This window comes from Mastigoproctus giganteus, chromosome 12 (genome assembly GCF_048544385.1).
Source record: "Mastigoproctus giganteus isolate SK-2022 chromosome 12, ASM4854438v1, whole genome shotgun sequence".
In the NCBI taxonomy this organism is placed as follows: Eukaryota; Metazoa; Arthropoda; class Arachnida; order Uropygi; family Thelyphonidae; genus Mastigoproctus; species Mastigoproctus giganteus.
Genome location: NC_143586.1, coordinates 65,673,624 through 65,687,734, shown reverse-complemented (window position 1 = coordinate 65,687,734; position 14,111 = coordinate 65,673,624). Strand labels below are relative to the sequence as shown.

General features: G+C 35.9%; 1 protein-coding gene across 1 annotated transcript in view; it reads left to right on the top strand.

Annotated features, from left to right (window-relative positions):
- Positions 1 to 14,111, top strand: part of LOC150077136 (rho GTPase-activating protein 18-like) — a 99,458-nt gene that overhangs the window by 29,357 nt on the left and 55,990 nt on the right. Inside the window, exons 5-7 of the mRNA XM_090385626.1 lie at positions 31 to 232; positions 3,492 to 3,622; positions 8,022 to 8,075. Of these exons, the coding sequence (XP_090241752.1) occupies positions 31 to 232; positions 3,492 to 3,622; positions 8,022 to 8,075 (387 nt within the window). The remainder of the gene's footprint in view (positions 1 to 30; positions 233 to 3,491; positions 3,623 to 8,021; positions 8,076 to 14,111) is intronic.

Genomic DNA, 14,111 nt, shown 5'->3' with positions numbered 1-14,111 from the left:
ATTGACTTAGTCTGTTTCTTTCTTTTCCAGAGGGATGAACGAAATTCGGATGACTCAATGGACTACAAACGTAGGAAAAAACCTGGCAACATCGGTATGGAGTATGAAAAAGAATGTCGAGTTCAAGCAGCTGATCACAAGAAAACAGCTCTCAATTTTATACGCTCTGGTCACAAGCAAGAATATAAATTGTCTTTATGGGACACCCTAGCAACCGAAGAGAGTCTTAAAGGTGAGCGGTTACTCCTCCAAGTTTGTCAAATTATGATAATTATTCTTGAACTAGGAGTGTTTCTAAAATGTTCAATATATTGAAGTGTGATGCATTTACAGTTTCTCTTTACTCTACTATAAGTTTCTGTTCTCCATAAATGCATCTTAAATTTCCTTTTGCTGAGGTTTTAACTGATCAATATATATTTATTTATCTTGAACGATATCGCACGTGACGCTGAGCGTTTTCCAGCTTTACAGCCAGTACATGAGGGCTGTGATGAACACGATACCGGGGAATACAGACGTCAACTGACGTGGAGGGGTTATTTAAATAATTATACGCTCACTTTAAAATGTTTCAGGTATCTTGAAGATTCCAAAGTTGTTTAAAAAAGTATCGTAATTTCGTACCTTTTTAAAAAAATTATCGTATCATAATTTCAAAGAGTAAAATATTTCTTACACTGCTGCCATCCTTGTTGAGAGAGACGTGTTAAAATAAACTATACTTCTTAAATATTAAAATTAATTATATGGTAAAGTAATACTAATTAAGCATATTTCTACGAAAGTGTTTTATGTAATATAAGCAATAATATTACCTTACTGCAAAACATTACTCCAATAATGTGGTCGCCCCATGAAAAGTAGACGCCCCTACGCTTTTGCTGCACCAGCCAAAAATAAAATAAAGTACCTATCTAACTGACCTTTTATTTCCCTCAGCTGTCAGCCTCAACCACTCAATGGAGGCAACTTATTACAGTAATCAACAACTAGCTTACTTAAACGCACTGCCTTTGTGAAGAGTAGGGTTAGGTTAGTAACAGTAAGGCCAGAAAATCCAACGAAGCAGGCTTTCTAGCATTAGTAGAAGCATATGATGCAAGAAAAGCAAGCTTATACAAAAAAAAAAAATCTTCCCATTTCTCCCATTCACTCGGTCCAAAATTTATCCGCTTCTTCCTTTAATTTATTTAAGCTATCACTACCATAACGACAGATGGAAGTTTGTTCCAGCAATCAACTACCCGCTGGCTAAAGGCAAATTTCTGCATATCTATCGATAACTGTCTTTCCTCAGTTTGAATTTATGCAACCTCAGGTTCGTAATCTGAGCAAGAGGAAGAATCCCATCAGAATTAAGCCTGCTCAATCCATTCAAGGCCTTATACACCTCAATCAGATCACCTAGCAAGTGCCTAGACTCCAAACACTGCAATTTGCAGAACTTAAGCTCTTTCTTCGTAACAGCACCCCTTTGTTCCCCTCACCAGTCTTGTTACTCTTCTGTGTACTCGTTCTAGCAACTTTACATTCTTCCTAAAATGGGGCTTTCAGACCTGTATGCAGTACTCAAGGTGTGGCTTGACCATTGCCTTATATAAGAGGATAATCACCTCCTTATCCCTGCTAGCAAAATTCCATGACAAGACTCCATGACCTGCTCTGGCAGCCTGTCTGCACTGCTCAGAAAACTTCATATCTGACTGCACAATTACCCCCAAGTCTATTTCATTCTCCACTATCTTGAGTGTAATACCACACAGTTGATACATTTCTCTGGGGTTACTGCTACTCATATGCAGTACTTTTCTCCAATAATTTGTTCATCCCATAAAAAATAAGGTCGTGGGAAAGCGTAGGGTTCAAGTTAGTTTTCGTAAAGGCCAAAAGCTCCAAGGAATGAGGGCATTGCTTTAAACTTTGCCTAAACAACCTGCCTTATCTTATCATTCCTTCTCCTTAAATTTTGCCAGCCTATGCAAACCTCAGCCGCCAGCAAAGCAATTAATTCTAGTGGTCGACAACACGCACACCAAATAAACTTTCTGAGTTCCAGTTTATTAGACCTACATTTGACCCGCACATTTGTAGTCTTTCTTCATATAGACGTCTCTTTAGACGTACTCTAACCAGACCAGTCGCAATCTTTGGACCCTATCAAGAAGCTCAATGCCATTTCCTTAAATAGGACCTGCAAACATGATCACATTATTCCAAATGCGACATCTAAACTTCGCATATCATGGCCTAAGTAACTCATGCACCATAAAAGAAAATCAAATCTGATTGTATCAAAACACCCAAGTCTCTTTCCTCATTTACACCCATCAGCTTTTTTTCCAATTAATCGGTCTAGTCTAAATTATTCTCATGTTATTATTTCCAAATATTGAACCTTATATGTAATTGCCATTTCTCCGACCGTCAATGAAGTCTGTCCAAACTATCGTGAAGATTATTTTGATGCCTGCCTTGCATCGTTAACCAGCCTCCAGTTCTTAATATCATCCGAAAATTTCAATATCGTACCCTTTAATCTCGCATCAATAATATTCAAGATGAGAAACAAGAGTGGCTCTAGCACGACACCTTGAAGAACTCTGCTTGTATCCCCAGCCCACCGAAACAGCCTTTGTGCCTCCAGCTATTCCTCAACCTAGCTCAGAATCTTATCCGTGATGCCTACAGACTCTACTTTGTACAGAACTTCCCATTTGAAAATGTGTCAGATTCTAAAGTCTAAAACAAATAGATCAAAGAGAAAAATTAGTTAGGTTCCTGACTTGTAAGATGGATTCAATAGAAGCCTTTGATCTGTTAGATCGATTTACGCAAAACCCCTTAGCCTTAAAACGTGCACTTCATCGTCCGAGTAGAATCCGTCTGTATCCCTTTCGCTGCCTATTTAAGAAGTCAATCCAAAGATATAGAAATCGCAGGATGAAAGTTGCTACAAATCCTTCCATCCCTGTTAAATGTTCATCTGAAATAGCCCTGATTGATTTTGCTGCTAATGGATGTGGGGTAGGATGATGAAACATTTTAGAATTTCGTCCTCCCTAACGGATTTCTGTTTTGAAACATTAATTACATGATAGTAGCGTAAAAAAACATTGCAATTTATAAAGTACACTAAATAATACTCATGCAGTCTGTGCATTTACTGGTATATTAGATTATAATAAGATACTCCTGCGAAATTTTGTGATGGAATCTCTTCTTCAAATAAATGAAACATAATGCTTATTAGCTTTAACCGCAGACTTTGGTCTTTATTTTTATGGGTTCCACCCAATTTCGAAGTTGACGTGACATTACTATTCTTAAGAAAGAGTAAACGAAGATTCATTAATCGGGGTTTCTTCTACTTATTGCAAATAAGTATGCATTTCATTGGATAATCGCTGATCATTCATTGGATAAATGAAAGAAATATTACAGTTATAGAACTGGCCACATTTTGTAGCACTGTTCTATTTTATTTTCAGGTATCGCTGGACTTCGATACAACTTTCGATCAACCATACGAGAACACAACAAGGTTATGACCGATGGAATCTTAGACGTGGCTCAGTTAGAGAAAAATTACAAGGATCTGCATGTGGAAAACTCTTCATCGGTAGGATTCAGTGTTTATTAATAGTACAGATAGAATATTTCTGCAAATGGACATTTTATATCCAACACTCATAAATATCTGCTCATACCTATAAGTATCATAACTTACCAAATAATAGACAGAGCCTCAAATGGTGATGCAAGAAACGATGTGACTAGAAAGTTATGAAAATTTACTCCACTAAAATTATACTCACTGATTTAATAGTTAATACAAAATTAGATTGAAACAATTGACAGAAAAAGCTATTTTTATTGGCGTAGCCATCGACGTGTGCTGCCATCTGAAAAAAGACGAACTATCAAATAAATAAATAAATATTAATAAAAACCGAAGACTTCCTGTACTGCATCTTGAATTATATGTTGAATTTGCTTTTATATTTTACCACAATAAAATTTCAAAGTTGTTACCATCATTTGGAGTAATCCTGAACATTTTACTTGTGCGTTGTTCAGAATATAGTAAGAAGCAATGGGCTGGCATTTGTTTTGATTTTACTAGAGGGTTTCGACTGTGAATACGTAATTCAATAACCATTGCCACGAACAGCTTCTCAATATTCACGAATAATGCACGTTTATATGTAATTCAATATACGATGTACTAGGTCATGAGGTTAATGGTCGTTTGCTTTTACGGAGAGGTCAAACCGTGTACTGTTACTTCAATGTATGCGAACTAAAGGTTTGTGACTGATGTGTTTAAAGTAGTGACTTACGATAGAAGCACTTTAAAATAAATACACTGTTTTCCACAGCTTGGGCAATAGACCTGCATTCACTGGCCATAAAATTATAAACCTTTATTCGACATCTAGTGGCGATACTTTTTGCCCGAATTACACACAGTATGCGTTATGGTATAAATTCTGTGTCTGAAGGACTATAACTCTACATTTGACCATTCAGCAACATATCCTAGATTTTCTCAATTGGATTCAGATATGGAGAATTAGATTGGGAAGGTAGACGTTGGAAACCTTGAGAAAATTCCTCGAACCATTCAGATATCATTTTTGTATTGTGTATCAGTTGCGTTGTATTGTAAGAATCCATCGCAATCCGGTTAAAAAGGAAGCATTGCAGGGTGAAATTAGTCCGATGCGAACCAAGAGAAGGATATTCTTTGGAAGTAACACGACCTCCTAATGATATGAGACAGAACGCACCCCATTCCATTATACCACCTCCAGCTGCTTAACTGGTGGACACAAGACAGTCTATTGCATGGCTTCATCAGATTCACGCCACACAATTAGCTTACAATTGGTACAAAAAGAGTCTAAATTGAGACTCGTCTGTTTCCATTGTTCTATAATCCAGAACACTCTTGATGTGGGCAGTACCACACCAGTCGAATTTTTTTTTTGCAGAAAGACAAATCACAAATTTTTCAACTCTTGCCGCATAGTATGGTTGGAAATGGATCTTTCTTTGCCTAAATTGAACTTCTCAGTCATTTTCAGCACCGGATCTTCTATTGTGAAACACAATTCGGTTTAAATTCCTATGGTCTCGTTCTTGGTCACATTTCTTCCTTTTAGAGTTTCATTTTCCATTCATCTTTCTCTCATTGTATTCTTTTGAGATGGTTGCCTTCGACACACCAGCGATTCCCCCTATATTGCAATGAACGGATCATTAATACCTGAAATATGTGAATTAATATTTCAAATGTATTTTTACTGATTGAGTCGATACAGTACTTGCTTTACAGAGTGGTTCAAGACGCATATTCTTCTGGAAGGACCCAGGGACACAATATTTCCCCGATAACATCATGAATATGCTTCACAATCTCTCCAGGTGGAGAGATTGTGAAGCTTAGAATTGCACTCATGTACCAATGGAGATAATTGCCCCTTAGCATCTTGGTATCCTCACCAACAGCATGCTCTGTTTTCTGTTTATCAATTTGTGAATCATTAAAGAAAATCTGCTTGCGAAGCTTCAGTCGAAGTATAATAACTTTTGGAAATCGGTGAAAATTACACTATAAAAAAAGTATACAAAATTTTATTGGGGGAACATTTTGCGCATTAGGTTTGAAATATTTAGAAGCAGTTCATGGCAATACATAGTTGTATCGCTGGATTATATTTGTATAGGCTTCTTCAAGTACTAACATCAAAGATAATATTTTCAATTTTAAGATGTATTATTAGTAGCAAATCATGCAAGAAAGCAAGCTTATACCGCATCAGCAAAAAAAAAAAAAAAATAAAAAAATCCTTACCATTTCACCAATCTATTCACTCCAATAGTTTGTCTAGTTCTTCCTTGAATTTATTTAAGCTATTCACTTCCACAACAACATATGTAAATATATTCTAGTAATAATATTCTAGTAATAAACTACCTGCTGGCTAAAGGCAAACTTCCACACATCTATTCTGGAACCATATTTCCTCAATTTGAATTTCCTTCCTTATGCGTGTAGTCAGAGCAAGAGGAAGGATTCCATCAGCAATGAGCTTGCTCAATCCATTCAAAGCTTAAAACACCTCAATCAGATCACCTCGCAGGTGCCTACTCTCCAGACACTGCAATTTGCAGAACTCCCAGGATAAGAACAGTCATTTGTTCCCTTCACCAATGTCGTTGCCCTCCTCTGATCCATCCCAGCAGCTCTACATTCTTCCAAAAATAGGCCTCCAGACCTGCATGCAGTACTCAAGATGTGGTTTGTACAATGTACGATAGTCAAACCATAATCGACCTTATATAATGGAATAATCACCTCCTTATCAATGCTAGAAAAATTCCAGCATATCATTGACAGAATCCCATGTACTGTTCTGGACTTCTGTTCGCACTGCTCAGAGAACTTCATATCCGACTGCACAGTTATCCCAGATCTTTTTCATTTTGCACTACCCTGAATGTAGTTCCGCAAAGTTGGTAGGTTAATCTGGGATTACTGCTGTCCATATGCATAAAATTGCATTTTTCAATGTTAAACCTCAACTGCCATTTCTCAGCCCAACTGCCTAATTTTACTAAATCTTGTTGCAGTAGCATACTGATGTCATCGAATCGCATAAAATATAACTAATGTAATACAATAGCTTTTATAATGTTCGAAGCTTTTCATTGATTCCAACGATTTTACTACTAGTTCAAAATAACCAAACAAATCATTACCAGACCTCACAGATTTTCTCCTTAGATTGTCTGCAGCTGCCATTATATTAAATATAGTGCAAAAAATGCAAACATTAATTTTTTTATTATTTATTAATTATTATTTATTATATTTAAATAAATTCTATCACTTCCATGGGTACATCGTTTTTCGCTACCCAATCTTCAGGAAAATCCTTTGTACATTATGTGTTCTTCTGAATATTTACACGTTTATAAGCTTTAACTGGGCAAACTTCCATTAGAATTTCTAACAAACAAAAAAACAAAACAAAAATTTAGGCCAAATCTAAAAATTCGTTTGTCATCACTATGGTAATAGCGTTACTATGGAAACAGTTGACGCCTACACTAAAATTATCCGCAAGAAATTATAGGCTGTCAGTATGAAATTACTGGGGTTTTTTTTTTGCCCACTTGCATTAGTCCACAGGGGTCTCAGATAATTAGACTTCGAAGGTTGCACATCAAGGCTAACATTACTTTGAGATTTTGGTACTTTGCCTTCAAGTTTAATAGACAAATTACGTTGGGAAATGGACTGATAATATTATTATTTACTGGAATATCCGGAAGAAAACCAACCATGTTTTATTTATTGTTCGTTTGTGCACTTTCATTTTTCTGTTATTTTTTTTCTTTCAGTATTTTATTAGAAACGTTTAATATAATGCTCCAACTGTTTTCACCATGTCCATCCCCATCTAATAACTCAACTCTTAATGGTTTCATAAAAAAAAAGTTAGATTTGTTTCTCTTTGAAAAGTCATTCCAAATTTAATTTAAATCAGTTTAAGAGAAATTCTGTAATTATTTCTTTGTCCATCCATCCATCCGCGTGTAATAACGACTCCCAGTGGATCGATTTTCATGAAATTTTATATTTGACTCGTTTGGAATGATTCATTGAACTTTCCCAAATTTCATTAAAATCAGACCAATAGAAATGGGAAATTTTTATTATTATTTTTTTTATACATATCACATTGGCTATCCTTTATATTGTAGCTGAAGCACTGTTGTCATGCACTGGTTGAAGAAATGAATGGACAATGTGACGGATGCGCAGAAACGAAACGTTCTCGGTTTGCGCATAAAATTAGTTGCTTTTTGCTGTTTTTTTTTGTTTTATAAACCATAATTTATTACTACTTGCTAACGTGCCTGAAGTGTAACGCACTGCTTACATTAACTAACTGGTTTGCTCTTGTCTCTGATTGTAAAATAAAAAAACATTTTTCATTTCTCCACAGATTCTAAGTTTCCAAAGAGCATTCCCACCTAGGGAAGATATGTATGGACTTCCGGTAAGTACGAGTATTTGTTTATACGAATACAGCGTCTACTTTTTAATTTTTGGACTGTGATCTTTTGTTTATATGAGCAATACGCAGACTATTTTGTTTTTACATTTTTCTACAACTGCAGAGCTCCAAGAAGTAACGCTTGTAATGCTCTGACCTTAGCGCTGCCTGGTAGCTAAGGTCATCTAGTTATAAGGAAAGAAAATTCTCTTAGAAGAAGGGGAAATTATTTGTTATTATAAGAACAGATATGAAATGATATAAGACACTCAAGGTGAAAGAAAAACTCGAGGGAAGCACTTACTGAAATATTAATGATTTAAGAATATTGGCTTTAAGGAAATTACTTGACTTATAACTGGGATTAAATTAAAATTGGTTTTAGAGGGCGCCAAAAGCAAATATGCCAACAATCTAATAGATTATTAATTACTATTGGTTTAGTGTTTCTACTGATTGATATGCCATGTATCAAAACACGTTTCTTGAAATGCCAAAAGGAAATTGGTAATGGACATCTTTATTCCATAAAGGTAAGTTACAATGATCCTTTGACCCACGACTAGAGCTTGAAACACTGTTCGGACGTAGACAGCAAGTAGAGCGACGAGATGAAACACAGTTATGGATTGGCGCACTTCCGGTTTCGGTGTTTTGTCAATATACACCATGGCCGTAGCCTCCGCTGCCGTACATTCCATTGTGCTCTCCTTCACCGAATTCTCCGTTTCTTCCACCTCCAAGGGAGAAGATGGTTTGTTGATACATCCTACAAGGATAGAAGAAACATCATCATTTATAGAATTTTGATTTGCTAAACGATACAAAAACTATCCCACGAAATGTAAGAAGAATAGAGATTATAGGAGAATTCCTTTTCGTACAGGATGGACAAGTGTACGCCCAAATTTCATAAAATTATTGTATCTTGAGGCTACAATCTTGTTTCCTCACATATACGTTAAAATTTTCCAGTGATTTCGAAATCGGGATGATATTTTATCGTATGAATACGGATACAAGTAATGGTATCTTCGCAATCTTTACAGGTGCCAATGACACACACTCGTATCTGTATTGCTATCACCTAAAAATACGATAACATTTGTTAGTGACCAGATAAGAAACAGAATGGTGATGGAACACCTATATTTCACTCGATTTTGACAGAAAGATTAATCGTTGGCATTCTCATATTTCATTTCAATGTAGTAACACTCTTCCAGAAGTCTTTCACCAATGCATCTGTGAGAAATCACTTATATAGGTGACAAGAATCTTGAGTTCAAATTATCACTCGTTGGTTTTATTAAGCAAAGGAAATGGAAGAAATATTTCTCTGGAGTTTCCTGTTTTTATGTTACGCACAATCTTTTTAGAACACACTTCATATTCAGCCACTTTCAGACCTTTAAGCAAATGCAACTGAGCAAATAGGCTTACGCTTTCCATGAATTGGTAACCCATATGCATAAAAATAAAATCTTTATTTTTATCTTTATTTTGTGGGGTTAGATTATAAGGAAATCTGGAACATTGTGTAGCGAAGGAAATGGGTCAAAATCCCGAAAATTGACTTTATATTAGCATACAGATGGCTCCTAAACAGTTTCTTCTATATTAACTTTATCAATATGGCGTTGTAAACTAACTATATTTAACGAGCCAATCCATATTTAGACAGCACTCACCTGTTGAATGGAAAGTGACTTACTGGATATTTCATCTGTAACAAAAATTGGAGCCTAAAAAAACTATTGTATTCCATAAAAATTAGTCAGTGACGAATTGAAAATAACTACATAAAAACGAATTTAGTATTATACAGTAGAGTCCAATCCAAGCACTAGTATTAAGAATATTTTATAGTAAGAATGTGCTTAAATTCACTTTTAAAAAGTAGTGGAATAATGAATGCGAACATACTTACGGATATGTGACAGGCACTATCTTAGAATCCATTCCAGCCATTCCATAGGAACCCATCGATCCCATATATCCCATTCCCATTCCCATTGGTGCCATGTATCCCATCGATCCCATATATCCGCCCGATCCCATCATGGAATAATCATCGTCCTTCATCGGAATGGGAAGTGGAAAAGGGATTATGGAAATACTCTTGCTGCCACTTAGCGCCTTAACGAGAAGAGCCTTCTTGAGTAATTTCTTTAATTTTAGCTTCATTCCTGACTCTGCGTTTTGAATGAGAATTCCTTGTAGAATGAATAGGATTAGTAGGATGGAGATGGCTTTGTGGGGATACATTTTCCTGTAGGTAAAAATTAAAATAAACGAAAATAAAGTCTTTTGATAGCTGTGAAATAGCTCAGTCACTAATTACAATATCAGCAGTTTAAATCTATAAGGTCCTTGTCTTCTTCAATTCGATCAACCGGGTTTGAAACTGCCGAAATTGAGCAAGATTTTAGATATTTCAAACATTTAATGTAACCAACGACATAAAAACTTGACAAGATTTTGATTATATATTCTGCCATACTTTTAACACACACGCCTGGTTTAAAAAAAACAGAAAGAGATTAATAGAAATGCGAAATCAAAATTTAATCACTAAAATTTATCCCTTATCGACCAGTTTTGTTTAGTATTTGATTCTGTAATTACAGAATCAAATACTAAACTAATATAAACATTTGATTTATGTTACGTATTTTTGTGGAGTTTTTATTTACCAGTGTGAACTACTGCCATCTGGTGTTCATTATGAAAGTTAATAAAATAAACATATAAAAATGCGCACACTTTCGCCTGTTATAATAAAATATGAAACTAGTTATATTTTTTAACGAAAGCGCTTAGATTTTTTGTTGTTGTTGTTTAGTTTTATTTTCAGGAATTTTATCTGCATATTTAATTAACTTTTCAGTCAGAACTGAAAAAGCCTTTTCACTAACGTTACTAAAATGGCTTTAATATTCGAATCAAGCTAGTTGCATCCTTATTTTATTCCATACATTTCAAAAAATAAAAAAAAAAGCCTAATTGAACGTCCCGCACTCACCTGTTGAGTTTTTGGCGTAATCCACTACACGGAATGCTAATAGGCCTGTCTTCTGGCTATCTTGACAACATAGGAAAAAAGAGGATAGTAGTAGACACAAAATTTTACATCGTAGACTCCACTTCGGGGTGCTTTCTAGCTGGACATGAGTGCAAATTCTACTGACAGCCTTTTAAATAGCTTTGCAAGATAAAGATTTGAATTTGTACCTGCTGTGACCTCCTTAATAAAAAAAATAGTCTTTAAACCCTCCTGTCTTTTTCATAATGTCACGCAATGAGCAATCAGAGTTTCTTTTTTTTCCGATGGTTGTGTGATAATATAACTCAGCAAGCGACCTTTACACAAAAGAGATTTTGAGGGTTTAGAGGAAGCAATGATGCTATTTCAAGAGCACCCATTTTCGCTATCTGGGTTTTGGATAACTCTATGTTAGGTTGACCTACTTAGGAGATAAGGTCATTATGCGCCAGGCTGTAACCTTTTCATCCCACAGTCAAGGGGTCAACGGAAGTTTTTATGCTTTTAAAGGAGAATGTCAGAAAAGAATCTCTCTATGACCATTTACAGTCTGATACGGCTAATAACCGATAACAAATCCACCTAGGTCGAATGACTGAGAAAGAGCTACCGTTTAGGCCATGTGGCATAAAGAGAACTTTTCCTTCACTTAAAATGAAGTATTCCTTTATCGCATTCGCAATTGTATGTCCATCTTTCTGTTGTCAATAAAGTGATTAACTTTTCATTTTTCCCTCTTCTACGTAATGTGATCCCGTGGCCAGAGGAACTCTACTGGAGCTGATGCCCTCTCCCGGAGAGATCAACGAGTTTATTTAAAATTAAATACATTTTCTGTTTATATTTTGAAATGTCATATACCACCAGAATAAGAAAGCCCCAGACTTACGTAAGGGTTGCGTTCCGCGAAACGCTACGTAAGTCGGAATTTCCCCCATGCTTGTGCAGCACTCGCAACTGTGCTCTCTGAATTGATGGAATCAAAAAAAGAAATGTTCGCCGAACATGTAAATGGAATTATTTATTGTATTTATTCAATTTTTTATATCGTGTGAAGGAAAAATTACAAAAGCGTACAATTTAAAAAAATTATAAAATTACAAAATAAGAGAGGAGACAGGAATAACGTCAGTAAGTTTTACCTCTCGAGCATCGTTACCAGAATCGACGTCTTCAGCTCATAAGTACGCTTCTGCGGAGGTTGAGGGCTGTGGAGATTTAGAAGGAGTCAGCCGCTCAACATTACGAAAGAACATATTAATGGATGACTGCTGGACGGTGGCTTTTTTATTTTCATCCTAGATTTCTTTGTAACAAGCAAGCATTTCATTCACCCCTCTGTTAACTTTTAAGAATCGTTCGCTGTCAGGATCCATCTTCTCAAATCCCGCCAATGCAATTTCACGAAATGCCATTGCCATCTCTTTGAGGATGAAGCGTCTCGGCTCCTCATTTTGGTTCATCTCGAGCTTTGTCAGCATTTTCTTCTTTCACTATCGCTGTCTGCAAGTCAATAAGTTCTTCGTTAGATAATTCCTTCTCTTCTTCCTCTAACTCCTTCACGTCTTTGGCATCAACCTCCAACTGAAGTAGCTCTGCAACCTTTACAATCTTATCTGTAACCTTCACATGATTCCTCTTTTTCAAATCCTTCGAAGCCTTTTGCGTGCCGTGGGCATATTTTCTTCCATGCGCCATTTAAACAACTTGTAGTAATTTCCACCCAGGCCTTATTAATGTTTCAGATGGCTTGGTAAATATTGCAAGATTTCCAAAAGTCTCTTAACATAAAATTTTTCTCATCGCCTACTGCAGACAATGCCTGAGCAAATGTTGTGCGAAAATACTATGCTTTTAAATTCGAAATAACACCGTGATCCATAAGTTGGATGAGTGAGGTCTTGTTTGGCGGTAGAAATATGAACGAATTGAAATCATCTAGATGCGTAGGATGTCCAGAGGCATTATCTAATAGAAGCAATAGATTCTGTTCAGTGGACTGAACTTCATCAAGTCCGTGGTGGCAGAGTCAAGGCGAAACGGTGTACCGGTCCTAACTTGTCTACAAGGAGCATTGAAATTGATTTTGCTAAGGATATCAGATACTTCATAAGTTCCAGTGAGTACTTTGGCTAGAAGGATGATGTCAGCAGTAACTCTTCTAGTGCACAGAGGCCTCAGATGAAAATAATCACGCAGCGATTCATAATACAGTACACTGAGTGATAGAATAGAGGATTACGGTACGTAAGGTAACGGACATATGATAATGATGAAAGGATAGTGCAATTTCCATTATAAAAATGACCTTTTAGAGAGATAAATAGCTTAGTAATATAGCGAAATTTTCAACTTCCAAGGACTTGGAACGAATTTCAAAAAAAAAAAAAAAAGTGTTATTGGGTTCACATTACGGTATTTTCACGATACCTCCATTTATTCCTACGGAATGCAAAATACGTTTCCACGATTTTTTTTCAGGTTGCACCGGCCGGCAAAACCTTACATAAAGTCGATTTCCGTAAGTCAAGTATTACGCAAGTCGAGGAGTTCCTGTAATTTACAGTTACTGCGATCACTGTTAATAATGTGGCTGATGATTGGTATTTAGCAGTTTTGTGATGCTTATAATGTTCAGTGGTTTAACATTTATTCACATTCATGCACAAAAATTAAGGATGCTGCAGATTTTAAAATGATTTCAATAAAAATTTTGTACCGACACCAGTAAATGAATAATTTATAAAACTTACCAAAAACTCAATGAAAGTGCATATCACGACAGAATATTAATGGAAATCATTCTAATCTCATACCATGAATAAAGGGTTACACAAAGTTAATGGGGAGGAGAATTGGCTTGTTTCTATACAATCTCACACCGAGAAGTCATGTTACAAAAAGGTTATTCGAAAGGTCAGTAGGCATTAAATCCCATTCCTCCTTTGTGGATAGAATGTAGCTCATGTAGAGTTCTTTTTGGTGGAGAGGGG